We start from the raw sequence: 27,184 nt of genomic DNA on the forward strand, positions 1-27,184 counted from the left end.
TTGAAAATGATGCAGACAGTTACATTGATGGAGGCTACAATCTATCTGCAATATTAAAGCTGATCTACACCTTTTAAGAAATACAATTTAATAAAGAACAAGAGAGGAGGGAACCAGGACCCAGTGGTCAGGACTGAGATACAGCACATCTGACCTGGGGTAAGAACAGGAGAGGAGGGAACCAGGACCCAGTGGTCAGGACTGAGATACAGCACATCTGACCTGGGGTAAGAACAGGAGAGGAGGGAACCAGGACACAGTGGTCAGGACTGAGATACAGCACATCTGACCTGGGGTAAGAACAGGAGAGGAGGGAACCAGGACCCAGTGGTCAGGACTGAGATACAGCACATCTGACCTGGGGTAAGAACAAGAGAGGAGGGGACCAGGACCCAGTGGTCAGGACTGAGATACAGCACATCTGACCTGGGGTAAGAACAAGAGAGGAGGGAACCAGGACCCAGTGGTCAGGACTGAGATACAGCACATCTGACCTGGGGTAAGAACAAGAGAGGAGGCAACTAGGACACAGTGGTCAGGACTGAGATACAGCACATCTGACCTGGGGTAAGAACAAGAGAGGAGGGAACTAGGACCCAGTGGTCAGGACTGAGATACAGCACATCTGACCTGGGGTAAGAACAGGAGAGGAGGGAACCAGGACACAGTGGTCAGGACTGAGATACAGCACATCTGACCTGGGGTAAGAACAAGAGAGGAGGGAACCAGGACCCAGTGGTCAGGACTGAGATACAGCACATCTGACCTGGGGTAAGAACAGGAGAGGAGGGAACCAGGACCCAGTGGTCAGGACTGAGATACAGCACATCTGACCTGGGGTACAGCACATCTGACCTGGGGTAAGAACAGGAGAGGAGGGAACCAGGACACAGTGGTCAGGACTGAGATACAGCACATCTGACCTGGGGTAAGAACAAGAGAGGAGGGAACCAGGACCCAGTGGTCAGGACTGAGATACAGCACATCTGACCTGGGGTAAGAACAAGAGAGGAGGGAACCAGGACCCAGTGGTCAGGACTGAGATACAGCACATCTGACCTGAGGTAAGAACAAGAGAGGAGGGAACCAGGACCCAGTGGTCAGGACTGAGATACAGCACATCTGACCTGGGGTAAGAACAAGAGAGGAGGGAACCAGGACCCAGTGGTCAGGACTGAGATACAGCACATCTGACCTGGGGTAAGAACAGGAGAGGAGGGAACCAGGACCCAGTGGTCAGGACTGAGATACAGCACATCTGACCTGGCACATCTGACCTGGGGTAAGAACAGGAGAGGAGGGAACCAGGACCCAGTGGTCAGGACTGAGATACAGCACATCTGACCTGGGGTAAGAACAGGAGAGGAGGGAACCAGGACCCAGTGGTCAGGACTGAGATACAGCACATCTGACCTGGCACATCTGACTTGGGGTAAGAACAGGAGAGGAGGGAACCAGGACCCAGTGGTCAGGACTGAGATACAGCACATCTGACCTGGGGTAAGAACAGGAGAGGAGGGAACCAGGACCCAGTGGTCAGGACTGAGATACAGCACATCTGACCTGGGGTAAGAACAAGAGAGGAGGGAACCAGGACCCAGTGGTCAGGACTGAGATACAGCACATCTGACCTGGGGTAAGAACAAGAGAGGAGGGAGCAGGACCCAGTGGTCAGGACTGAGATACAGCACATCTGACCTGGGGTAAGAACAGGAGAGGAGGGAACCAGGACCCAGTGGTCAGGACTGAGATACAGCACATCTGACCTGGGGTAAGAACAAGAGAGGAGGGAACCAGGACCCAGTGGTCAGGACTGAGATACAGCACATCTGACCTGGGGTAAGAACAAGAGAGGAGGGAACCAGGACCCAGTGGTCAGGACTGAGATACAGCACATCTGACCTGGGGTAAGAACAGGAGAGGAGGGAACCAGGACCCAGTGGTCAGGACTGAGATACAGCACATCTGACCTGGGGTAAGAACAGGAGACGACTCCCCTATTCATCCCACGGCCCATATTCATAAAGCGTCATAAAGAGTGCTGATCTAGGATCAGATTTCCCCCTCTTCACGTCATCTTATTCATTGTGATCTGACAGGCAAAAGTGATCAGCATTCCTTCGCTGAGAGGCTATGGCCCCTCGTCTGGATTATTCTAGAAGCTTTACAACTTTTCAGTTACTGGCCCAACGCTCCAACCACTAGGGTACCTGCCGCTCCAAAATGAAGCCTCTAGAAGGTAGAATCTAGAATGTAGAATGTAGAATGTACAGGAATGAGCTATACATACTGACTGACTTCTCTGTCACTCATACTACTGCCCTTCTCTCTCTCTCTCTCTCTCTCTCTCCCCCTTTCTCTCTCTCTCTCCCCCTTTCTCTCTCTCTCTCCCCCTTTCTCTCTCTCTCTCCCACTCTCTCTCTCTCCCCCTTTCTCTCTCTCTCTCTGCTCTCTCTCCCCTCTCCCTGTCTCAGCTCCTTCCACTCCTCCTCCTTCCCTTCTCTCTCTCTCTCTCTCTCCCCCTCTCTCTCTCTCTCTCCCAGTCTCCCCTTTCTCCTCCCCCCAGTGGTCAGGACTCTCTCTCTCTGGGGTCTCCTCCCTTCCCTTCTCTCTCTCTCTTCTCTCTCTCTCTCTCTCTCAGGACTTTCTCTCTCTCTCTCTCTCCCCCCAGTTCTCTCTCTCTCTCTCGACTCTCTCTCCCCTCTCTCCCTGTCTCGCTCCTTCCACTCTCTGACCTCCCTTCCCTTCTCTCTCTCTCTCCTCTCTCTCCTCTCTCTCTCTCCCCCTTTCTCTCTCTCTCTCGCTCTCTCTACCCTCTCTCCCTGTCTCGCTCCTTCCACTCTCTCCTCCCTTCCCTTCTCTCTCCTCTCTCCAGTCGGATGGTTTTCTGAAGGACAACAACAATGCAGCTCAGCGCCTGTTGGATGGTGTGAACTACATCTCCCAGAGTGTGTCAGAGCTCAGTGTGAAACCTGCCAAAGCTGTCACTTCCTGGCTCACCGACCAGATCGCCCCGGCCTACTGGAAACCCAGCTCCCTCATCCTGGTACGTGGTCCTCACAGCCATCTGGTCATACTGATATAGACACAGAATGGATCCAACATGGCTGACATATGCATTTTCAGAACCAACATGGAGATGCAGTGACTCACTGGCAATGAAGGCTATTTTGAGGGTTGTAAATGCAGTATCTGTCTCTTTCTCTCTTTCTCCCTTTTTTTCTCTCCCTCTCTTTCTCTCCCTCTCTTTCTCTCTCTCTTTCTCTCTCACTCTTTTATGAAGAGGTATGTAGGGCAGTCAGATGTACTTCATTCCAACCCAGTGATTCCCTAAGTTCTCAAGCCTCAGCTGTGCAGTCAACATCTTTAGACATGTCCATGTTGTCAAGGTTTATTGTTTATGACTGTGTAAAGACTGTCCAGTCCTCCTATGACTGTGTAAAGACTGTCCAGTCCTCCTATGACTGTGTAAAGACTGTCCAGTCCTCCTATGACTGTGTAAAGACTGTCCAGTCCTCCTATGACTGTGTAAAGACTGTCCAGTCCTCCTATGACTGTGTAAAGACTGTCCAGTCCTCCTATGACTGTGTAAAGACTGTCCAGTCCTCCTATGACTGTGTAAAGACTGTCCAGTCCTCCTATGACTGTATAAAGACTGTCCAGTCCTCCTATGACTGTGTAAAGACTGACCATTGCTCCTATGTGTGCTTGTGTTTTCAGCCTGTGATATAATCTCTCTCCTGTGTCTCTGTGTCTCTGTGTTCTCTGTGTCTCTGTGCTCTGTGTCTCTGTGTTACCTGTGTCTCTGTGTCTCTGTGCTCTCGTTCTCTGTGTCTCTGTGTCTCTGTGTTACCTGTGTCTCTGTGTCTCTGTGCTCTCGTTCTCTGTGTCTCTGTGTTACCTGTGTCTCTGTGTCTCTGTGTCTCTGTGTCTCTGTGTCTCTGTGTCTCTGTGTTCTCTGTGTTCTCTGTGTCTCTGTGTCTCTGTGTCTCTGTGTTATCTGTGTCTTTGTGTCTCTGTGTCTCTGTGTCTCTGTGTCTTTGTGTCTCTGTGTTCTCTGTGTTCTCTGTGTTCTCTGTGTTATCTGTGTCTTTGTGTCTCTGTGTCTCTGTGTCTCTGTGTCTTTGTGTCTCTGTGTTCTCTGTGTTCTCTGTGTTCTCTGTGTTCTCTGTGTCTCTGTGTCTCTGTGTCTCTGTGTCTCTGTGTTCTCTGTGTCTCTGTGTTCTCTGTGTTCTCTGTGTTATCTGTGTCTCTGTGTTCTCTGTGTCTCTGTGTTCTCTGTGTTCTCCGTGTCTCTGTAACAGAAATGTTCTAAGTGCAGTGAGGTGTTCCAGGACAACGATACTAAGCACCACTGCCGTGCCTGTGGAGAGGGCTTCTGTGACGGCTGCTCCACCAAGAACCGTCTTGTTCCTGCGAGGGGCTGGAGGCTCGCCCCCGTACGGGTCTGTGATGCCTGCTTCCTGAACCGGAGCGTCTCAGAAGGTAAGGACGGGCCTCCCGAGTGCTATCTGTGCCACTGGAGATCCTGGTTTGAGTCCAGGCTCTGTCACAGCCGGCCACGACTGGGAGACCAATGGGGCGGCGCATAATCGTCCGGGTTTCGGGGAGGGTTTGGCCGGCAGGGATGTTCTTCTCCCATCGCGCACTATCGACTGCTGTGACGGGCCGGGCGCAATGTACGCTTACCAGGTCGCCAGGTGTTTCCTCCGACACATTGGTGCGGCTGGTGGGCGTTGTGTCAAGAAGCAGTGCGGCTTGGCTGGGCTGTGTTTCGGAGGACGCACGGCTCTCGACCTTCGCCTCCGTACAGGAGTTGCAGCGATGGGACAAGACTGTAACTTCCAATTGGGGAGGAAAAAGGGGTAATAAAACTAAAATAAAAAAACGTTCAAAAAAGAAGGTAAGGACATGTTTTTTCTACAGTGATCCTATGATGTCCCAATAGGTCTTTATTAAAGAATACTCTTAGATAAAACTGTATGCCAAATGAACTGGGAATTGCCAGGGACCTCACAATACCACATTAACACGATACTTACTGTAGTTGCCGAAACGATACTGTACAGAGCATTCAGAATGGATTCAGACCCCTTGACTTTTTCCACATTTTCTTACATTACAGCCTCATTACAGCCTTATGCACGTTTTTCCACATCAATCTACACACAAAACCCCATAATGACAAAGCGAAAACAGGTTTTGAGAAATGTTTGCTAATTTACGAAATAAAATAAAAAACAGAAATATCTTATTTACATAAGTATTCAGACCCTTTGTTATGAGACTCAAAATTGAGCTCAGGTGCATCCTGTTTCCGTTTATCCTCTTTGAGAAGTTTCTACAACTTGATTGGAGTCCAACCTGTGGTAAATTCAATTGATTGGACATGATTTGGAAAGGCACACACCTGTCTATATCAGGTCCCACAGTTGACAGTGCATGTCAGAGCACAAACCAAGCCATGAGGTCGAAGGAATTGTCTGTAGAGCTCCAAGACAGGATTGTGTCGAGGCACAGATCTGGGGAAGGGTACCAAAACATTTCTGCAACATTGAAGGTCCCCAAGAACACAGTGGCCTCCATCATTCTTAAATGGAAGAAGTTTGGAACCACAGAGACTCTTCCTAGAGCTGGTTACCCGGCCAAACTGAGCAATCGGGGGAGAAGGGCCATGGTCAGGGAGGCGACCAAGACCCCACTGGTTACTCTGATAGAGCTCCAGAGTTCCTCTGTGGTGATGGGAGAACCTTCCGGAAGGACAACCATCTCTGCAGCACTCCACCAATCAGGCCTTTGTGGTATGGAGGAAACCAGGCACCATCCCTACTGTGAAGCATGGTGGTGGCAGCATGATGCTGTGGGGATGTTTTTCAGCAGCAGGGACTGGGAGACTAGTCAGGATCGAGGGAAAGATGAATGGAGCAAAGTACAAAGAGATCCTTGATGAAAACCTGCTCCAGATTACTCAGGACCTCAGGCTGGGGCAGAGGTTCACCTTCCAACAGGACAATGACCTGAAGCACACAGCCAAGACAACACAGGAGTGGCTTCAGGAAAAGTCTCTGAATGTTTTTGAGTGTCCCAGCCAGAGCCCGGACTTGAACACGATCGAACATCTCTGGAGAGACCTGAAAATAGCTGTGCAGCAGCTGACAGTGCTTGAGAAGATCTGCAGAGAAGAATGGGACAAATTCCCCAAATACAGGTGAGCCAAGCTTGTAGCATCATACCCAAGAAGACTCGAGGCTGTAATCGCTGCCAAAGGTGCTCCAACAAAGTACTGAGTAAAGGGTCTGAATACTTATGTAAATGTGATATTTCAGTTTTTTATTTGTAATAAACGTGCAAAAATGTATTTAAAAACTGTTTTTGCTTTGTCATTATGGGGGTATTGTGATGTCATTATGGGGGTATTGTGATGTCATTATGGGGGTATTGTGATGTCATGATGGGGTATTGTGATGTCATTATTGGATATTTTGTGTCTATTTAATACATTTTAGAATATGGCTGTAACGTAACAAAATGTTTAAAAAAGTGAAGGGGTCTGAATACTTTCTGAATGCTCCGTATGTATTGCATTTCCATACTGTGAATTTATTGTGATTCGATGTTCCAAACATATTGCTCACCATATGTCTGCTGCAGAGGGACGAGAGAGAGGCATGAGAAAATAGTTTTGGTGCAGGTACAGACAAGCAGCGCAAAAAAATAACATTGCGATATTGGCAAAACGATATGATATATCATCAAAAATAATATCCCCATATTTAACTGGAGTCCCCCCCCCCATCACTAACATGATCATCAGAATTTGGCGGGAAATCATGTATCCAGATTAACAGACAGAGAAAATATTTCCCCCTTTTACTGTTAATTTCTCACTCTTCCTATCGGATTTACACATCTTATAAATATTATAATAATATTAATCTTATAAATTAATATGTGAAAGATAAATCTGTGGTTGTTTTCTTCTTTCTTCGTGGTTGGTGTGTGTGTGTGTGTGTGTGTGTGTGTGTGTGTGGTAGAGCTGCTGGAGGAGGAGGAAGGCGGGACACTCAGTAGGAGAGGCTGTTCAGAATACACTGGGAGCTGTGGTCACCGCTACATACATCCCTCTGGGTGAGTACTGCTGTAGCCCTCTGGGTGAGTACTGCTGTAGCCCTCTGGGTGAGTACTTACTGTAGCCCTCTGGGTGAGTACTGCTGTAGCCCTCTGGGTGAGTACTTACTGTAGCCCTCTGGGTGAGTACTTACTGTAGCCCTCTGGGTGAGTACTACTGTAGCCCTCTGGGTGAGTACTACTGTAGCCCTCTGGGCGAGTACTACTGTAGCCCTCTGGGCGAGTACTGTAGCCCTCTGGGCGAGTACTGCTGTCGCCCTCTGGGCGAGTACTGCTGTCGCCCTCTGGGTGAGTACTGCTGTCGCCCTCTGGGTGAGTACTGCTGTAGCCCTCTGGGTGAGTACTGCTGTAGCCCTCTGGGTGAGTACTGCTGTAGACCTCTGGGTGAGTACTGCTGTAGACCTCTGGGTGAGTACTGCTGTCGCCCTCTGGGTGAGTACTACTGTAGCCCTCTGGGTGAGTACTGCTGTAACCCTCTGGGTGAGTACTGCTGTAGCCCTCTGGGTGAGTACTACTGTAGCCCTCTGGGCGAGTACTGCTGTAGCCCTCTGGGCGAGTACTGTAGCCCTCTGGGCGAGTACTGCTGTCGCCCTCTGGGTGAGTACTGCTGTAGCCCTCTGGGTGAGTACTGCTGTAGCCCTCTGGGTGAGTACTGCTGTAGACCTCTGGGTGAGTACTGCTGTAGACCTCTGGGTGAGTACTGCTGTCGCCCTCTGGGTGAGTACTACTGTAGCCCTCTGGGTGAGTACTGCTGTAACCCTCTGGGTGAGTACTGCTGTAGCCCTCTGGGTGAGTACTGCTGTCACCCTCTGGGTGAGTAATGCTGTAGCCCTCTGGGTGAGTACTGCTGTAGCCCTCTGGGTGAGTACTGCTGTAGCCCTCTGGGTGAGTACTGCTGTAGCCCTCTGGGTGAGTAATGCTGTAGCCCTCTGGGTGAGTACTGCTGTAGCCCTCTGGGTGAGTAATGCTGTAGCCCTCTGGGTGAGTACTGCTGTCACCCTCTGGGTGAGTAATGCTGTAGCCCTCTGGGTGAGTACTGCTGTAGCCCTCTGGGTGAGTAATGCTGTAGCCCTCTGGGTGAGTACTGCTGTAGCCCTCTGGGTGAGTAATGCTGTAGCCCTCTGGGTGAGTACTGCTGTAGCCCTTTGGGTGAGTAATGCTGTAGCCCTCTGGGTGAGTACTGCTGTAGCCCTCTGGGTGAGTACTGCTGTAGCCCTCTGGGTGAGTACTGCTGTAGCCCTCTGGGTGAGTAATGCTGTAGCCCTCTGGGTGAGTACTGCTGTAACCCTCTGGGTGAGTACTGCTGTAGCCCTCTGGGTGAGTACTACTGTAGCCCTCTGGGTGAGTAATGCTGTAGCCCTCTGGGTGAGTAATGCTGTAGCCCTCTGGGTGAGTACTGCTGTAGCCCTCTGGGTGAGTACTGCTGTAGCCCTCTGGGTGAGTACTGCTGTAGCCCTCTGGGTGAGTACTGCTGTAGCCCTCTGGGTGAGTACTGCTGTAGCCCTCTGGGTGAGTACTGCTGTAGCCCTCTGGGTGAGTAATGCTGTAGCCCTCTGGGTGAGTACTGCTGTAGCCCTCTGGGTGAGTAATGCTGTAGCCCTCTGGGTGAGTACACACATTTATTTTTATTTTTTTATTTCACCTTTATTTAACCAGGTAGGCAAGTTGAGAACAAGTTCTCATTTACAATTGCGCCCTGGCCAAGATAAAGCAAAGCAGTTCAACACATACAACAACACAAGAGTTACACATGGAGTAAAACAAACATACAGTCAATAACACAGTAGAAAAATAAGTCTATATACAATGTGAGCAAGTGAGATGAGATGAGGGAGGTAAAGGCAAAAAAGGCCATGGTGGCGAAGTAAATACAATATAGCAAGTAAAACATTGGAATGGTAGATTTGCAGTGGAAAAATGTGCAAAGTAGAGATATAAATAATGGGGTGCAAAGAAGCAAAATAAATAAATACAGTAGGGGAAGAGGTAGTTGTTTGGGCTAAATTATAGATGGGCTATGTACAGGTGCAGTAATCTGTGAGCTGCTCTGAAACTGGAAACACTTATCTCCCTCACTATCTTTAAGCATGTTCCAGTTTAAGTTGCCTAGCAGCACAAGCTCTGAAGATAGATGAGGGGCAATCAGTTCACATATGGTGTCCAGAGCACAGCTGGGGGCAGAGGGTGGTCTATAGCAGGCGGCAACGGTGAGAGACTTGTTTTTAGAGAGTTGGATTTTTAAAAGTAGAAGTTCAAATTGTTTGAGTACAGACCTGGATAGTATGACAGAACTCTGCAGGCTATCTCTGCAGTAGATTGCAACACCGCCCCCTTTGGCCGTTCTATCTTGTCTGAAAATGTTGTAGTTAGGGATGGAGATTTCAGAGTTTTTGGTGACAGGACAACACGGAACATCACAGATCCATCACAGATATCACTGATTTAACAGGTACAGCACAGATATAACAGATATAACACATAACAGACACAACATGCAGTTGAAGTCGGAAGTTTACATACACTTAGGTTGGAGTCATTAACACTCGTTTTTCAACCACTCGGCAAGTCGGTTAGGACATCTACTTTGTGCATGACACAAGTCATTTCTCCAACAATTGTTTACAGACAGATTATTTCACTTATTCACTGTATCACAATTCCAGTGGGTCAGAGGTTTACATGCACTTAAAATTATGTCATGGCTTTAGGACGATGTCATTGCTTCTGATGGGCTAATGGACATAATTTAAGTCAATTGGAGGTGTACCTGTGGATGTATTTCAAGGCCTACCTTCAAACTCGGTGCCTATTCGCTTGATATCATGGGAAAATCAAAAGAAATCAGCCAAGACCTCAGAAAAATAATGTAGACCTCCACAAGTCTGGTTCATCCTTGGGAGCAATTTCCAAACGCCTGAAGGTACTGCGTTCATCTGTACAAACAATAGTACGCAAGTATAAACACCATGGGACCACGCAGCCGTCATACCGCTCAGGAAGGAGACGCGTTCTGCGAAAAGTGCAAACAATTCCAGAACAACAGCAAAGGACCTTGTGAAGATGCTGGAGGAAACAGGTACAAAAGTATCTATATCCACAGTAAAACGAGTCCTATATCGACATAACCTGAAAGGCCGCTCAGCAAGGAAGAAGCCACTGCTCCAAAACCGCCATAAAAATGCCAGACTACGGTTTGCAACTGCACATGGGGACAAAGATCGTACTTTTTGGGTAAATGTCCTCTGGTCTGATGAAACAAAAATTGAACTGTTTGGCCATAATGACCATCATTCTGTTTGTTGGAAAAGGGGGGAGTCTTGTAAACCGAAGAACACCATCCTAACCGTGAAGCACCGGGGTGGCAGCATCATGTTATGGGGGTGCTTTGCTGCAGGAGGGACTGGTGCACTTCACAAAATAGATGGCTTCATGAGCAAGGAAAATTATGTGGTTATATTGAAGCAACATCTCAAGACATCAGTCAGGAAGTTAAAGCTTGGTCATAAATGGGTCTTCCAAATGGACAATGACCCTAAGCATACTTCCAAAGGTGTGGCAAAATGGCTAAAGGACAACAAAGTCAAGGTATTGGAGTGGCCATCACAAAGCCCTGACCTCAATCCTATAGAACATTTGTGGGCAGAACTGAAAAAGCGTGTGCGAGCAAGGAGGCCTACAAACCTGACTCAGTTACACCAGCTCTGTCAGGACGAATGGGCCAAAATTCACCCAACTTATTGTGGGAAGCTTGTGGAAGGATACCCAAAACATTTGACCCAAGTTAAACAAGTTAAAGGCATTGCTACCAAATACTAATTGAGTGTATGTAAACTTCTGACCCACTGGGAATGTGATGAAAGAAATAAAAGCTGAAATAAATCATTCTCTCTACTATTATTCTAACATTTCACATTCTTAAAATAAAGTGGTGATCCTAACTGACCTAAGACTGACCTAATTTTTACTAGGATTAAAAGTCAGGAATTGTGTTTAAATGTATTTGGCTAAGGTGTATGTAAACTACCAAATTCAACTGTATAAATATGTCTATTTTTAGATACCTTGCTTTGAAGTAGTCTACCTTATCCAGCTGATCCCTGATTCATTGAATGAGGGGATAACTTTGTAAAGACAAAATATTTGGTTGTAATGTTGCAATATTTTATATCAGGGTGGCAACCATCCTTCAAGATAGCTAGGGTGTGCAAGTTCTCTTTTTCCCCAGCCCCACTCCTCGGCTTTTCACCAAAACAGGGGCAGGGACTCGCTTTGTTATAATTTAAACTGCTGATTGTCGCTGTAAAAGTGCAACCCAGTGTACCTTCTTAGGCCTCTCCTCCTCGTAGATTATCCCTGTGTTTGTCCTGCTCTCTCTCCTGCAGCAGCTCCTCCTCGTAGATTATCCCTGTGTTTGTCCTGCTCTCTCTCCTGCAGCAGCTCCTCCTCGTAGATTATCCCTGTGTTTGTCCTGCTCTCTCTCCTGCAGCAGCTCCTCCTCGTAGATTATCCCTGTGTTTGTCCTGCTCTCTCTCCTGCAGCAGCTCCTCCTCGTAGATTATCCCTGTGTTTGTCCTGCTCTCTCTCCTGCAGCAGCTCCTCCTCGTAGATTATCCCTGTGTTTGTCCTGCTCTCTCTCCTGCAGCAGCTCCTCCTCGTAGATTATCCCTGTGTTTGTCCTGCTCTCTCTCCTGCAGCAGCTCTCTGGTCGGAGGGTTACAGTAACGGTGCTTCTCTGCGTCAAAGTTGAACCCTGGCAACTCTGGAGATGGAAGGAAGGAACTAAGGAGGGGAGGAAGAAAGGAAAAAAGGACATGCAAGGTGAGGACAAGGAGAGGACAAGGAGAGGACAAGGTGAGGACAAGGTGAGGACAAGGTGAGGACAAGGTGAGGACATGCAGTGGGGAGGACAAGGAGAGGACATGCAGTGGGGAGGACAAGGAGAGGACAAGGAGAGGACAAGGAGAGGACAAGGGGTGGACATGCAGTGGGGAAGACAAGGAGAGGACAAGGAGAGGACAAGGAGAGGACAAGGAGAGGACAAGGTGGACATGCAAGGAGAGGACAAGGTGGACATGCAAGGAGAGGACAAGGTGGACATGCAAGGAGAGGACAAGGTGGACATGCAAGGAGAGGACAAGGAGAGGACAAGGTGGACATACAAGGAGAGGACAAGGAGAGGACAAGGTGGACATGCAAGGAGAGGACAAGGTGGAGATGCAAGGAGAGGACAAGGTGGAGATGCAAGGAGAGGACAAGGTGGACATACAAGGAGAGGACAAGGAGAGGACAAGGTGGACATGCAAGGAGAGGACAAGGTGGACATGCAAGGAGAGGACAAGGTGGACATGCAAGGAGAGGACAAGGTGGAGATGCAAGGAGAGGACAAGGTGGAGATGCAAGGAGAGGACAAGGTGTGGTTCACCTAATGTCTCTGATACAGTCAGGCCAGGTGTGGTTCACCTAATGTCTCTGATACAGTCAGGCCAGGTGTGGTTCACCTAATGTCTCTGATACAGTCAGGCCAGGTGTGATTCACCAAAACGTCTCTGATACAGTCAGAGTATAACTGACCTGGAGCAGCAGAGCTGGAGGATGATGAAGACGAAGAGACAGCAGCATCAGAACAAGGCCTACTCTCTGGAGTCCTGTCTCTGAAGGAGGGGCCTGCACCACTGATGCCTTTAACCAGGCAAGTCAGTTAAGAACAAATTCTTATTTACAATGACGGCCGAGGGAACAGTGGGTTAACTGCCTTGTTCAGTGGCAGAACAACATATTTTTTACCTTGTCAGCTCTGGGATTTGATCTATTTGACAAAACAAGCAGGTATAGTATAGAAAATCATTGCACCATCTAAAACCACTGTGGAATATTTTTTTTGAAAACCATAAAAATTATATTTTCAGATGTTTGAAACTGATCTACTAAACCGAAAGTAAAATACTCAACAAAAAAAGAAAGAAACTTAAGCACAGGAAGCATAGAAATAGCGCACATAGAACAGATCTACTACTTCTTATTCTTGCTTTCGATGAGAATGACAGATATATAACCCCCAAAAATGACATATTGCCGCTTTAAAATAAAATGGTGTTATCCGTGTATTAATAAGAGATTGCGATGTTGATCAAATATATTATTGAACATGCTGGTTACACCTGCATCGCTTGCTGTTTGGGGTTTTAGGCTGGGTTTCTGTACAGCACTTTGTGACATCGGCTGATGTAAGAAGGGCTTTATAAATACATTTGATTTGATTGGAGGAGCTTGACACAAAGTTCCTCTACCTGCTACAATGCTGCGTCCATGTGACCAATGTTAAACACCCGCTAGCCAAACCTCATTGGTTTATCGCCTGACAATAACGGCCCTCTTTGCGGCTTTACGATTGGACGCGTGTGCTTTCAATCACTCTCCCCCTCCTCTAGAAGGAAATCTAAAAATGTTAAGATCATTCTCATGAACTAAACATTGGAACAGAGAGTGTAAAAGATGCATCTGTTGTCTGTAGTGTGACAGTAGTTGTGATTGGTTTACATTCTAGATAGAGCATCGGCCATTGCTTTGTTTGATTTTCATGTGTAAACAAACCTTCATGTGTCATTTAGGCTTCTACAATATATACATCTAAATCTACCTCATGTTAATGTATTTTACTACACTGCTACATAATATTATATATATCTTCTAGTACCATTCTATTTGTTTTGCTAAATGCCACTGAATGAAGAAGAGTCTCCATATAAGCATTTCGCTATACTCGCAATAACATCTGCTAACCATGTGTAAGTGACCAATAACATTTGATTTGATATGCAGAGAAAATAAAGATGGTCTGTTTGGGACAGGCACAAAGGAACACAGGACAACTGGCATTGCTTTTTTTTCCCTGCTAGAAAACGCAGCCACTCCTTCCTGTATGTGTTTCACATGCCCCGGGGATATACCTGCACTATGTACATTACTTATACTGACTAGTAAGTACACTGTAATGATTTGCATGTGTGCAATATAAAGTTGTACTGTACGTAGCCTTGGCTCATCGTCTTTACGAAACGCTTTTGACAGTTTTCTCCTAAACCACGCCTTTGCTCCTGCATCCTGGTATTGTATTGGTTAAGGAGCAGGTCGCCTAGGATCTTACTGGTTGTTTTTTTCCTAGGGTCCCAAACAGCTCCGAGATTTGGAATGTTTGCTTACTGTCTAGTAGCAAAATGGCGACTGTCATTCAGAATCCTCTGAAATCGTAAGTAAATTCTCAAAATGCTATATTCTATAGCAAGAACACGTTTTCGCTGGCATGCAATGGTTGCGCTCAATAAGTAGAAAAGGACAACAAATTGAGTGGAATAATGCAATTTGCTATTTTGATGTTATATGATGTTTATAAACATATCACACCGTGCACGTTAGGACAAATATGCGTCGTTTTGTTCGTATTTATTGGTTTCTACACGAATGTTTCCGGTGTACAAAGCATATCATGCGCACGCTTTTAAGAAAATATTTGTCTATGCATGAAACAACAATGTTCTGTGTGGACAAGTCAATTGTGGAGTTTTTTTTCTTCTTTTTCAAAAGTTGTTCCATATTCGGATACATTTATAGACTAAGAACTGTAGAATAAGTATTTGTTGATCTTTCACATGTACTATTCCATTGTCCTGGTCCGTTTTATTACTTAGAATTAATGTCAACCAACAAGCGCTTCTGGTGCGCTCGCTTATTGAGAGACAGCCTACAGTCTGTCTGCCCATCACTCAAAGATGTATAGTGTGGGTTTATTTTCCCACTGAAACACATATGGAGTACCCTGATAGACACTCACAAGTGTTGCAAAAAATGATAGGCTATCATTTGAGTATGCATCGGACAGCTTTTTACTGTCTGCGACAAATCGATCAGGCTGAGCGGGCATGAGCCGTGTCGGCAGAGGGAAACTACACTAGTTAGAACCAGTGCCATCTGGGATCGCTTTCTAGGATCCGCGTATAGGCCTAGTTGTGTAATGTGATGAATAACAAGTCTGACTGTGTGTGTCAACATTGTCAACACTGTTTTGGACTCTTCTCTCGTCATTGCTGCTCTCCTGTAGTCATGGTTTCCCTCCTGTAGTCATGGCTGCCTGAATATAACCTTGTCTCTGTGTAAAGGTGGCACAGCTCTATCTGTGTGAGAAGTGACATGGATCTATTCACAGACAGGCTGTATGTCTCTGTCCCAAAATAGGGAACCCTATTCCCTATGTAGTGTACTACTTTTGACACCCTATTTATGGAATAGAGAGCCATTTGGGACACAATCAGACGCTCCCAGGTAGACACAGACTATCAGGAGATATTTACCCACATTTGCAGTGGAATGTAGTGAAGGGGTCTGGCACAGAGTAATGACACAGCTTATTGTTGGAGAGGTAGTCGTGAAAACAGGCTGCATTCCTGGTCTACACTGAATAAGCTACGTTGTTTGGTCTAACAGATGGCCCTTCACTAACAGCAGAGCAGAGCAACCAGTCAACATGTTTGTGTCCGGATATAGGCTGAAATATGCATTCAGTTACACAAGATACCTACTTCCTTATGATGCCACTCATAGTCTCTTGGCTGTTACCATTCAATGGAGTAGCTGGCCAGTGGACAGACTGTAGTCCAGTCTGTCTATATCATATTAAATAACCTGTCCCAGTCTGTCTATATCATATTATTGAACCTGTCCCAGACTGTAGTCCAGTCTGTCTATATCATATTAATTAACCTGTCCCAGTCTGTCTATATCACATTATTGAACCTGTCCCAGTCTGTCTATGTCATATTATTGAACCTGTCCCAGTCTGTAGCCCAGTCTGTCTATATCATATTATTGAACCTGTCCCAGACTGTAGTCCAGTCTGTCTATATCATATTAATTAACCTGTCCCAGTCTGTCTATATCACATTATTGAACCTGTCCCAGTCTGTCTATATCATATTATTGAACCTGTCCCAGTCTGTAGCCCAGTCTGTCTATATCATATTATTGAACCTGTCCCAGTCTGTCTATATCATATTATTTAACCTGTCCCAGTCTGTAGCCCAGTCTGTCTATATCACATTATTTAACCTGTCCCAGTCTGTAGCCCAGTCTGTCTATATCACATTATTGAACCTGTCCCAGACTGTCTATATCATATTATTGAACCTGTCCCAGACTGTAGTCCAGTCGGTCTATATCATATTATTGAACCTTTCCCAGTCTGTCTATATCATATTATTGAACCTGTCCCAGTCTGTCTATGTCATATTATTGAACCTGTCCCAGACTGTAGTCCAGTCGGTCTATATCATATTATTGAACCTTTCCCAGTCTGTCTATATCATATTATTTAACCTGTCCCAGTCTGTCTACATCATATTATTTAACCTGTCCCCGTCTGTAGCCCAGTCTGTCTATCATATTATATAACCTGTCCCAGTCTGTCTATATCATATTATTGAACCTGTCCCAGACTGTATTCCAGTCTGTCTACATCATATTATTTAACCTGTCCCAGTCTGTCTATATCACATTTTTGAACCTGTCCCAGTCCATAGCCCAGTCTGTCTATATCATATTATTTAACCTGTCCCAGTCTGTAGCCCAGTCTGTCTATATCACATTATTTAACCTGTCCCAGTCTGTAGCCCAGTCTGTCTATATCACATTATTTAACCTGTCCCAGTCTGTAGCCCAGTCTGTCTATATCACATTATTGAACCTGTCCCAGACTGTCTATATCATATTATTGAACCTGTCCCAGACTGTAGTCCAGTCGGTCTATATCATATTATTGAACCTTTCCCAGTCTGTCTATATCATATTATTGAACCTGTCCCAGTCTGTCTATGTCATATTATTGAACCTGTCCCAGACTGTAGTCCAGTCGGTCTATATCATATTATTGAACCTTTCCCAGTCTGTCTATATCATATTATTTAACCTGTCCCAGTCTCTGTCTACATCATATTAACCTGTCCCAGTCTGTCTATATCACATTATTGAACCTGTCCCAGTCCATAGCCCAGTCTGTCTATATCATATTATTTAACCTGTCCCAGTCTGTAGCCCAGTCTGTCTGTATCATATTATGTAACCCGTCCCAGTATGTCTATATCATATTATTGAACCTGCCCCAGTCTGTCTATATCATATTATTGAACCTGTCCCAGTCTGTCTATATCATATTATTGAACCTGTCCCAGTCTGTCTATATCATATTATTTAACCTGTCCCAGTCTGTCTGTATCATATTATTTAACCTGTCCCAGTCTGTCTGTATCATATTATTGAACCTGTCCCAGTCCATAGCCCAGTCTGTCTGTATCATATTATTTAACCTGTCCCAGTCTGTCTATATCATATTATTGAACCTGTCCCAGTCCATAGCCCAGTCTGTCTGTATCATATTATTGAACCTGTCCCAGTCTGTCTATATCATATTATTGAACCTGTCCCAGTCCATAGCCCAGTCTGTCTGTATCATATTATTTAACCTGTCCCAGTCTGTCTATATCATATTATTGAACCTGTCCCAGACTGTAGTCCAGTCTGTCTATATCATATTATTGAACCTGTCCCAGTCCATAGCCCAGTCTGTCTGTATCATATTATTTAACCTGTCCCAGTCTGTCTATATTATATTACTTAACCTGTCCCAGTCTGTAGCCCAGTCTGTTTATATCGTATTATTTAACCTGTCCCAGTCTGTAGCCCAGTCTGTCTATATCATGTTATTGAACCTGTCCCAGTATGTCTGTATCGTATTAATAACCTGTCCCATTCTGTCTATATCGTATTGATAACCTGTCCCAGTATGTCTGTATCATATTAATAACCTGTCCCAGTCTGTCTATATTGTATTAATGACCTGTCCCAGTCTGTCTGTATCATATTACTAACTTGTCCCAGTCTGTCTGTATCATATTAATAACCTGTCCCGGGCTGTCTATATTGTATTAATAACCTGTCCCAGTCTGTCTGTATCATATTACTAACTTGTCCCAGTCTGTCTGTATCATATTAATAACCTGTCCCGGGCTGTCTGTATCGTATTAATAACCTGTCCCGGGCTGTCTGTATCGTATTAATAACCTGTCCCGGGCTGTCTATATCGTATTACTAACCTGTCCCAGTCTGTCTATATCGTAGGCCTGTTATTAACTGTTTCAGAAAATCATTCAGTGGGGAATTCAGTTACAGCAGAAAGGAAAGTACCTTTTGTTTGCATTGTGTCGGAGGGAAAGAGAGAGTCTGGTTTGACATACAGTGATATATCTACAGTGCCTTCGGAAAGTATTCAGACCCCTTGACTTTTTCCACATTTTGTTACGTTACAGCCTTATTCTAAAATGGATCAAATAAATAAAAATACTCAGCAATCTACACACAATAACCCATAGTGACATCACAATACCCCATAATGACATCACAATACCCCATAATGACAAAGCGAAAACAGGTTTTTAGAAGTTACATAAGTATTCCGACCCTTTGCTCTAAGACTCGAAATTGAGTTCAGGTGCATCCTGTTTCCATTGATCATCCTTGAGATGTTTCTACAACTTGATTGGAGTCCACCTGTGGTAAATTCAATTGATTGGACATGATTTGGAAAGGCACACACATATCTATATAAGGTCCCACAGTTGATAGTGCATGTCAGAGCTAAAACCAAGCCATGAGGTTGAAGGAATTGTCCATTGAGCTCCGAGACAGGATTGTGTCGAGGCACAGATCTGGGGAAGGGTACCAAAACATGTCTGCAGCATTGAAGGTCCCCAAGAACACAGTGGCCTCCATCATTCTTAAATGGAAGAAGTTTGGAATCACCAAGACTCTTCCTAGAGCAGGCCGCCCGGCCAAACTGAGCAGTCGGGGGAGAAGGGCCTTGGCCAGGGAGGTGACCAACAACCCGATGGTCACTCTGACAGAGCTCCAGAGTTCCTCTGTGGAGATAAGAGAACCTCCCGGAAAGACAACCATCTCTGCAGAACTCCACCAATCAGACCTTTATGGTAGAGTGGCCAGACAGAAGCCACTCATTAAAAGGCACATGACAGCCCACTTGGGAGTTTGCCAAAAGGTACCTAAAGACTCTCAGACCATAAGAAACAAGATTCTCTGGTCTGATTAAAACCAAGATTGAACTCTTTGGCCTTAATGCCAAGCGTCACATCTGGAGGAAACCAGGCACCGTCCCGACAGTGAAGCATGGTGGTGGCAGCATTATGTTGTGGGGATGTTTTTCAGCTGCGGGGACTGGGAGACTAGTCAGGATCGAGGGAAAGATGAACGGAGCAAAGTACAGAGAGATCCTTGATGAAAACTTGCTCCAGAGCACTCAGGACCTCTGACTGGGGTGAAGGTTCATCTTCCAACAGGACAACGACCCCAAGTGGACAACAACGCTCCCCATCCAACCTGACAGAGCTTGAGAGGATCTGCAGAAAAGATTAGGAGAAACTCTCCAAATACAGGTGTGCCATGCTTGTAGCATCATACCCAAGAAGACTAGAGGCTGTAATCGCTGCCAAAGGTGCTTCAACAAAGTACTGAGTAAAGGGTCTGAATACTTATGTAAATGTGATATTTCATTTTTTTTTTATGAACAAATTTGCAACAATTTCTAAACCCTTGTTTTTGATTTGTCGTTATGGGGTATTGTGTGTAGATTGATGAGGAAAATAAAAACAATTTAATCCATTTTAGAATAAGGCTGTAACCTAACAAAATGTGGAAAAAGTCAAAGAGCCTGAATACTTTTTGAAGTCAATGTGTATATATATAAATCAGATATTAGAATATATCCTATTTGTGCTAGAGCCTTATCACATTAGGTTGAGTGGTTTCCCTCTGACTGTTTTGATTCTATGAGAGGTGTTGGGTTTGCACTTAGCCGGCAACAACAGCCCTGTTCTATTGATGAGAGCTATTCTGGCCTTCTTCCTGGTTTGAGACAGTGGGAGGTTTGTTATCAATGGCTTTGGTCTCCTGATCTCTGCATAAGATAAAACGCATTTTAAAAAGAAAATGCAGAAATCGTACTGCCTTTTTTGTAATTTCAGTTTAATGTGACTAAACAAGCTAGTACATTGTAGAGAATCATTGTACTATCTAAACCGCTGGGAAATATATTTTCCATAACCCCAAAATATTGAATTTCAACTGTTTTGAGGCTGGTGTACAAAACCGAAAGTAAAAGATGCAGGAAAAAAACTAAACGTAAGGACGGGAAGCATAGAAATTGCACACGTAGAACAGATCTACTGCGTCTTAGACTTGCTTTCAATGTGAACGACAGATATATAACTCAGTGGCATATTGCAGCTTTAACAAGAGGGAATGCATGTATCACAGGCGGCTGCTGACGGAACGGAGCAAATGGAATGGCATTAACCACCTGGAAACCATGGAAACCATGTGTCTGATGTGTTTGTTACCATTCCACTGATTCCCCTCCAGTCATTACCACAAGCCCATTCTCTCCAATTAAGGTTCCACCAACCTCCTGTGGCATGTATATACGTAAAATCCATGCTTATGAGATGGACAGATGAGAAGGGTGCATATGTGTGTTCTGTTGATAGGAGCTATTCTGGCCTTCTTCCTGGTTTGAGACAGTGGGTGGTTCGTTATCCATGGCTTGTATCCTGTTCTCTGCATAAAATAAAACCATTTTTATATGATTCTAAGCGTGTTCCAAACGTCAAATTTCAAAGTGTTCAAGGTTAAGTTTAGGTTCGGTTAAGTTAGAAGGACCTGAGAGAGAGAGAGAGCGAGAGAAATGGTTGTTTACTGTTAATTTCTAATTGTTTATTTAACTTTTGTTTATTATCTAAACTCAGCAAAAAAAGAAATGTCCCTTTTTCAGGACCTTGTCTTTCAAAGATAATTCGTACAATTCCAAATAACTTCACAGATCTTCAATGTAAAGTGTTTAAACACCGTTTCCCATGCTTGTTCAATGAACCATAAACAATTAATGAACATGCACCTGTGGAACGGTCATTAAGACACTAACAGCTTACAGACGGTAGGCAATTAAGGTCACAGATATGAAAACTTAGGACACGAAAGAGGCCTTTCTACTGACTCTGAAAAACACCAAAAGAAAGATGCCCAGGGTCCCTGCTCATCTGCGTGAATGTGCCTTAGGCATGCTGTAAGGTGGAATGAGGACTGCAGATGTGACCACAGGGCAATAAATTGCAATGTCCGTACTGTGAGACACCTAAGACAGCGCTACAGGGAGACAAGACGGACAGCTGATCGTCCTCGCAGTGGCAGACCACGTGTAACAACACCTGCACAGGATCGGTACATCCGAACGTCACACCTGCGGGACAGGTACAGGATGGCAACAATAACTGCCCGAGTTACACCAGGAACACACAATCCCTCAATCAGTGCTCAGACTGTCTGCCATAAGCTGAGAGAGACTGGACTGAGGGCTTGTAGGCCTTTTGTAAGGCAGATCCTCACCAGACATCACCGGTAACGTCGCCTATGGGCACAAACCCACCATCACTGGACCAGACAGGACTGGCACAAAGTGCTCTTCACTGACGAGTCGCGGTTTTGTCTCACCAGGGGTGATGGTCGGATTCACGTTTATCGTCGAAGGAATGAGCGTTACACCGAGGCCTGTACTCTGGAGCGGGATTGATTTGGATGTGGAGCGTCCGTCATGGTCTGTGGCAGTGTGTCACAGCATCATTAGACTGAGCTTGTTGTCATTGCAGGCAGTTAATCTCAACGCTGTGCGTTACAGGGAAGACATCCTTCTCCCTCATGTGGTACCCTTCCTGCAGGCTCATCCTGACATGACCCTCCAACATGACAATGCCACCAGCTGTACTGCTGGTTCTGTGCCTGATTTTCTGCAAGACAGGAATGTCAGTGTTCTGCCATGGCCAGCGAAGAACCCAGATCTCAATCCCATTGAGCACGTGTGGGACCTTTTGGATCGGAGGGCTAGGGCCATTCCCCCCAGAAATGTCCGGGAACTTGCAGGTGCCTTGGTGGAAGAGTGGGGTAGCATCTCACAGCAAGAACTGGCAAATCTGGTGCAGTCCATGAGGAGGAGATGCACTTCAGTACTTAATGCAGCTGGTGGCCACACCAGATACTGACCGTTACTTTTGATTTTGACCCCCCCTTGTGTCCCTGAACAATTATTCCAATATTCCATCTCTGTTAGTCACATGTCTGTGGAACTTGTTCAGTTTGTCTGTTGTTGAATCTTGTTATGTTCATACAAATATTTACACATGTTAAGTTTGCTTAAAATTAACGCAGTTGACAGTGCGAGGACGTTTCTTTTTATGCTGAGTTTATTTCACTTGTTTTGGCATATGTTTTCCATGCCAAAAAGCTCTTTGAATTTATTTGAATAGAGAGAGAAAGGGAGAGAGAGAGGGAGGGAGAGGGAGACAGAGAGAGAGGGAGAGAGACAGAGGGAGGGCAAGATAGAGAGAGGGGGAAAGCCCCATCTGCTCACCAGGACCCTCATCCTTCTCCCCTAAACACACACACACACACACACACACACAGCCACGGAGGATCCCTCCAAAACAACAGGGGGTCACAAGGACAGGGCCAACTCCTCCCACTACAGAGACACGTGTCCCATTGGTCCCAACCTACATTAGTATAATAAGGCAGTCTGTCCCAGGGGTCTGTAGTGGAACAGGAGGAGGACTTAGCACAATAGCAGTGGACTGGCTCTTCTCCTATGGATTTAGTCTAAGCATTTTAATGAGACTTTCAAACGTAATGTGAGTTATTACGATGTAATTACCAACGAGTAAGGCTATTCTGTCAATGGGTTGAGTTATTATGATGTAATTACCAATGAGTAAGGCTATTCTCTGTCAGAATGGGTTGAGTTATTACGATGTAATTACCAATGAGTAAGGCTATTCTCTGTCAGAATGGGTTGAGTTATTACGATGTAATTACCAACGAGCAAGGCTATTCTCTGTCAGAATGGGTTGAGTTATTACGATGTAATTACCAATGAGCAAGGCTATTCTCTGTCAGAATGAGTTGAGTTATTACCAATTGAACTAACTGACATTGAACAGGACATCTGGAATGATGTTGTTTTTGAGCCTGTTGTGTGTTTGAGCACACGTTGTTACACAACAGACAAGATGTTTATTTAACTAGGCAAGTCAGTTAAGAACACATTTTTATTTTCAATGACGGCCTCGGAACAGTGGGTTAACTGCCTGTTCAGGGGCAGTACGACAGATTTGTACCTTGTCAGCTCGGGGGTTTGAACTCGCAACCTTCCGGTTACTAGTCCAACACTCTAACCACTAGGCTACCTGCCGCCCCTCCACTCTAACCACTAGGCTACCTGCCGCCTCTACACTCTAACCACTAGGCTACCCTGCCGCCTCTACACTCTAACCACTAGGCTACCCTGCCGCCTCTACACTCTAACCACTAGGCTACCCTGCCGCCTCTACACTCTAACCACTAGGCTACCTGCCGCCCCTCCACTCTAACCACTAGGCTACCTGCCGCCCCTCCACTCTAACCACTAGGCTACCTGCCGCCCCTCCACTCTAACCACTAGGCTACCTGCCGCCCCTCGACTCTAACCACTAGGCTACCTGCCGCCCCTCCACTCTAACCACTAGGCTACCTGCCGCCCCACCACTCTAACCACTAGGCTACCTGCCGCCCCTCCACTCTAACCTCTAGGCTACCTGCCGCCCCTCCACTCTAACCTCTAGGCTACCTGCCGCCCCTCCACTCTAACCACTAGGCTACCCTGCCGCCCCTCCACTCTAACCACTAGGCTACCTGCCGCCCCTCCACTCTAACCACTAGGCGACCTGCCGCCCCTCCACTCTAACCACTAGGCTACCTGCCGCCCCTCCACTCTAACCACTAGGCTACCCTGCCGCCCCTCCACTCTAACCACTAGGCTACCTGCCGCCCCTCCACTCTAACCACTAGGCTACCCTGCCGCCCCTCCACTCTAACCACTAGGCTACCCTGCCTCCCCTCCACTCTAACCACTAGGCTACCTGCCGCCCCTCCACTCTAACCACTAGGCTACCCTGCCTCCCCTCCACTCTAACCACTAGGCTACCTGCCGCCCCTCCACTCTAACCACTAGGCTACCTGCCGCCCCTCCACTCTAACCACTAGGCTACCCTGCCGCCCCTCCACTCTAACCACTAGGCTACCTGCCGCCCCTCCACTCTAACCACTAGGCTACCCTGCCGCCCCTCCACTCTAACCACTAGGCTACCTGCCGCCCTCCACTCTAACCACTAGGCTACCCTGCCGCCCCTCCACTCTAACCACTAGGCTACCCTGCCGCCCCTCCACTCTAACCACTAGGCTACCTGCCGCCCCTCCACTCTAACCACTAGGCTACCCTGCCGCCCCTCCCTCTAACCACTAGGCTACCCTGCCGCCCCTCCCTCTAACCACTAGGCTACCCTGCCGCCCCTCCACTCTAACCACTAGGCTACCCTGCCGCCCCTCCACTCTAACCACTAGGCTACCTGCCGCCCCACCACTCTAACCACTAGGCTACCCTGCCGCCCCTCCACTCTAACCACTAGGCTACCCTGCCGCCCCTCCACTCTAACCACTAGGCTACCCTGCCGCCCCTCCACTCTAACCACTAGGCTACCCTGCCGCCCCTCCACTCTAACCACTAGGCTACCTGCCACCCCTCCACTCTAACCACTAGGCTACGCTGCCGCCCCTCCACTCTAGGATCTGTCCATTTAATCCTATTGATTCTGATCTAGGATCTGTCCATATAATCCTATTGATTCTGATCTAGGATCTGTCCATTTAATCCTATTGATTCTGATCTAGGATCTGTCCATATAATCCTATTGATTCTGATCTAGGATCTGTCCATATAATCCTATTGATTCTGATCTAGGATCTGTCCATATAAGGGGGAAATATTGCTGATATGCCATAACAACACAGTTTGCAGAACAATACCATTACCCACAGAGACAGGCAGCCACAATGGCCTATATCTGCAGGGTCGCGTGCTGTGCACTCACTGAAAATATTTGTCTCCGTGATTTGAACTGTTAGAGGGAATACCCATGAGGGATGTAGAGGTGGTCAGGGGGGGCTCTGTGTGTGTAGATTAGGGAGAGGGCTGTGCGGAGGGGAAATGTTTTGGAGAAGGGGTGTGTGTTTTGAAGTGAGAGAGGGGGGCTCTGTGTGTGTAGATTAGGGAGAGGGCTGTGCGGAGGGGAAATGTTTTGGAGAAGGTGTGTGTGTTTTGGCGTGAGAGGGGGCTCTGTGTGGATGTGTGTGTGTTTGGCCTACAGACGTTTGGCTTACGCCCCCATTTTGCATGAGAGGGAGAGGGAACTAGAGTGAGTGATGGGGGAATTGTCTGTCTGGGGGGAATTTGCTGTGTGCTTTCAGTCCAACCTGCACTCTAAACACTGGAGCAGCTGTGTGTAGGCTGAATGTATCAGGGGAGAGGTAGAGGGGTGTGTGTGGGGGGGAGAGGTAGAGGGTGTGTGTGTGTGTGTGTGTGGGGGGGGCAGGGTGTGTGTGTGGGGGGGGGAGGTAGAGGGGTGTGTGTGTGTGGGGGGGGGCAGGGTGTGTGTGTGGGGGAGAGGTAGAGAGGGGTGTGTGTGTGTGGGGGGGGGGACAGGGTGTGTGTGTGTGGGGGGAGAGGTAGAGGGGTGTGTGGGGGGAGGTAGAGGGTGTGTGTGTGTGTGTGGGGGGGACAGGGTGTGTGTGTGGGGGAGAGGTAGAGGGGTGTGTGTGTGTGGGGGGGGACAGTGTGTGTGTCTGGGGGAGAGGGACAGGGTGTGTGTGTGTGTGTGTGTGTGTGTGTGTGTGTGTGGACTATGTATGAGCAGGATGACCACTAGAAATAGACTTCGATTTTGGATGTTTGAAAAAAAAGAAACGTCGATATATGCCTTTCCTCGGCACCAAAAAGACTAAAAACTTTTGAACTGCAATGGGGTCAACTCATGATGCTCTGAGGCACGAGAATACTTGATGGAAACAGAGTGTTGTTTTTAATTATTTTGTTTTAAGCCTTCCCCAAACCCTAGGTCCTGACCCTTAACCTCTCTGAATTAATACATTTAACCCTTTGAGTTGTTTCTGTGTTAAACCTGTAACCACGCAGAATTAATGAGGGAAAAAATAGACGTTCATCCACAATACGTCGAATTTCAAAGTGAAACTATGAGACCTGGTTGTGTATGAGAGGGGAGGGGTGTGTGTGTGTTTCTGTGTGTAGGCTGTGTCTCCTGGGAGGGGGAGTGTGTGTGAAGGGTTGTGGAGTGTGTGTATAGAGACATTATTTTTGGTATGTCATACAACATGTGGAATTAGTTTGGACTGGTTATCCACTATGCTGTAAAGTAATCCTCAGTGATCCACTATGCTGTAAAGTAATCCTCAGTGATCCACTATGCTGTAAAGTAATCCTCAGTGATCCACTGTGCTGTAAAGTAATCCTCAGTGATCCACTGTGCTGTAAAGTAATCCTCAGTGATCCACTGTGCTGTAAAGTAATCCTCAGTGATCCACTGTGCTGTAAAGTAATCCTCAGTGATCCACTGTGCTGTAAAGTAATCCTCAGTGATCCACTGTGCTGTAAAGTAATCCTCAGTGATCCACTGTGCTGTAAAGTAATCCTCAGTGATCCACTGTGCTGTAAAGTAATCCTCAGTGATCCACAGTGCTGTAAAGTAATCCTCAGTGATCCACTATGCTGTAAAGTAATCCTCAGTGATCCACTGTGCTGTAAAGTAATCCTCAGTGATCCACTGTGCTGTAAGGGAATCCTCAGCCCACAGATCAAAATCAAAGTAGATCTGGAGTCTCAATCTCTCTACCTTTCCCTCTCCCCCTCGCCATCTCTCCCTCTCTCCCAGTCTCCCTCTCTCCCTCGCCATCTCTCCCTCTCTCCCAGTCTCCCTCTCTCCCTCGCCATCTATCCCTCTCTCCCTCGCCATCTCTCCCTCTCTCCCTCGCCATCTCTCCCTCTCTCCCTCGCCATCTCTCCCTCTCT

The 27,184-nt window shown here is 46.6% G+C and overlaps 1 protein-coding gene across 1 annotated transcript in view; it reads left to right on the forward strand.

Moving 5' to 3' along the window:
• The first annotated feature begins 6 nt into the window (after positions 1 to 6).
• Positions 7 to 27,184, forward strand: part of LOC115115793 (zinc finger protein DPF3-like) — a 90,480-nt gene continuing 63,302 nt past the window's right edge. Inside the window, exons 1-4 of the mRNA XM_065026096.1 lie at positions 7 to 18; positions 2,876 to 3,046; positions 4,305 to 4,485; positions 7,035 to 7,128. Coding sequence (XP_064882168.1) covers positions 7 to 18; positions 2,876 to 3,046; positions 4,305 to 4,485; positions 7,035 to 7,128 — 458 coding nt within the window. The remainder of the gene's footprint in view (positions 19 to 2,875; positions 3,047 to 4,304; positions 4,486 to 7,034; positions 7,129 to 27,184) is intronic.

This window comes from Oncorhynchus nerka, linkage group LG13 (assembly GCF_034236695.1).
Source record: "Oncorhynchus nerka isolate Pitt River linkage group LG13, Oner_Uvic_2.0, whole genome shotgun sequence".
Classification (NCBI taxonomy): domain Eukaryota; kingdom Metazoa; phylum Chordata; class Actinopteri; order Salmoniformes; family Salmonidae; genus Oncorhynchus; species Oncorhynchus nerka.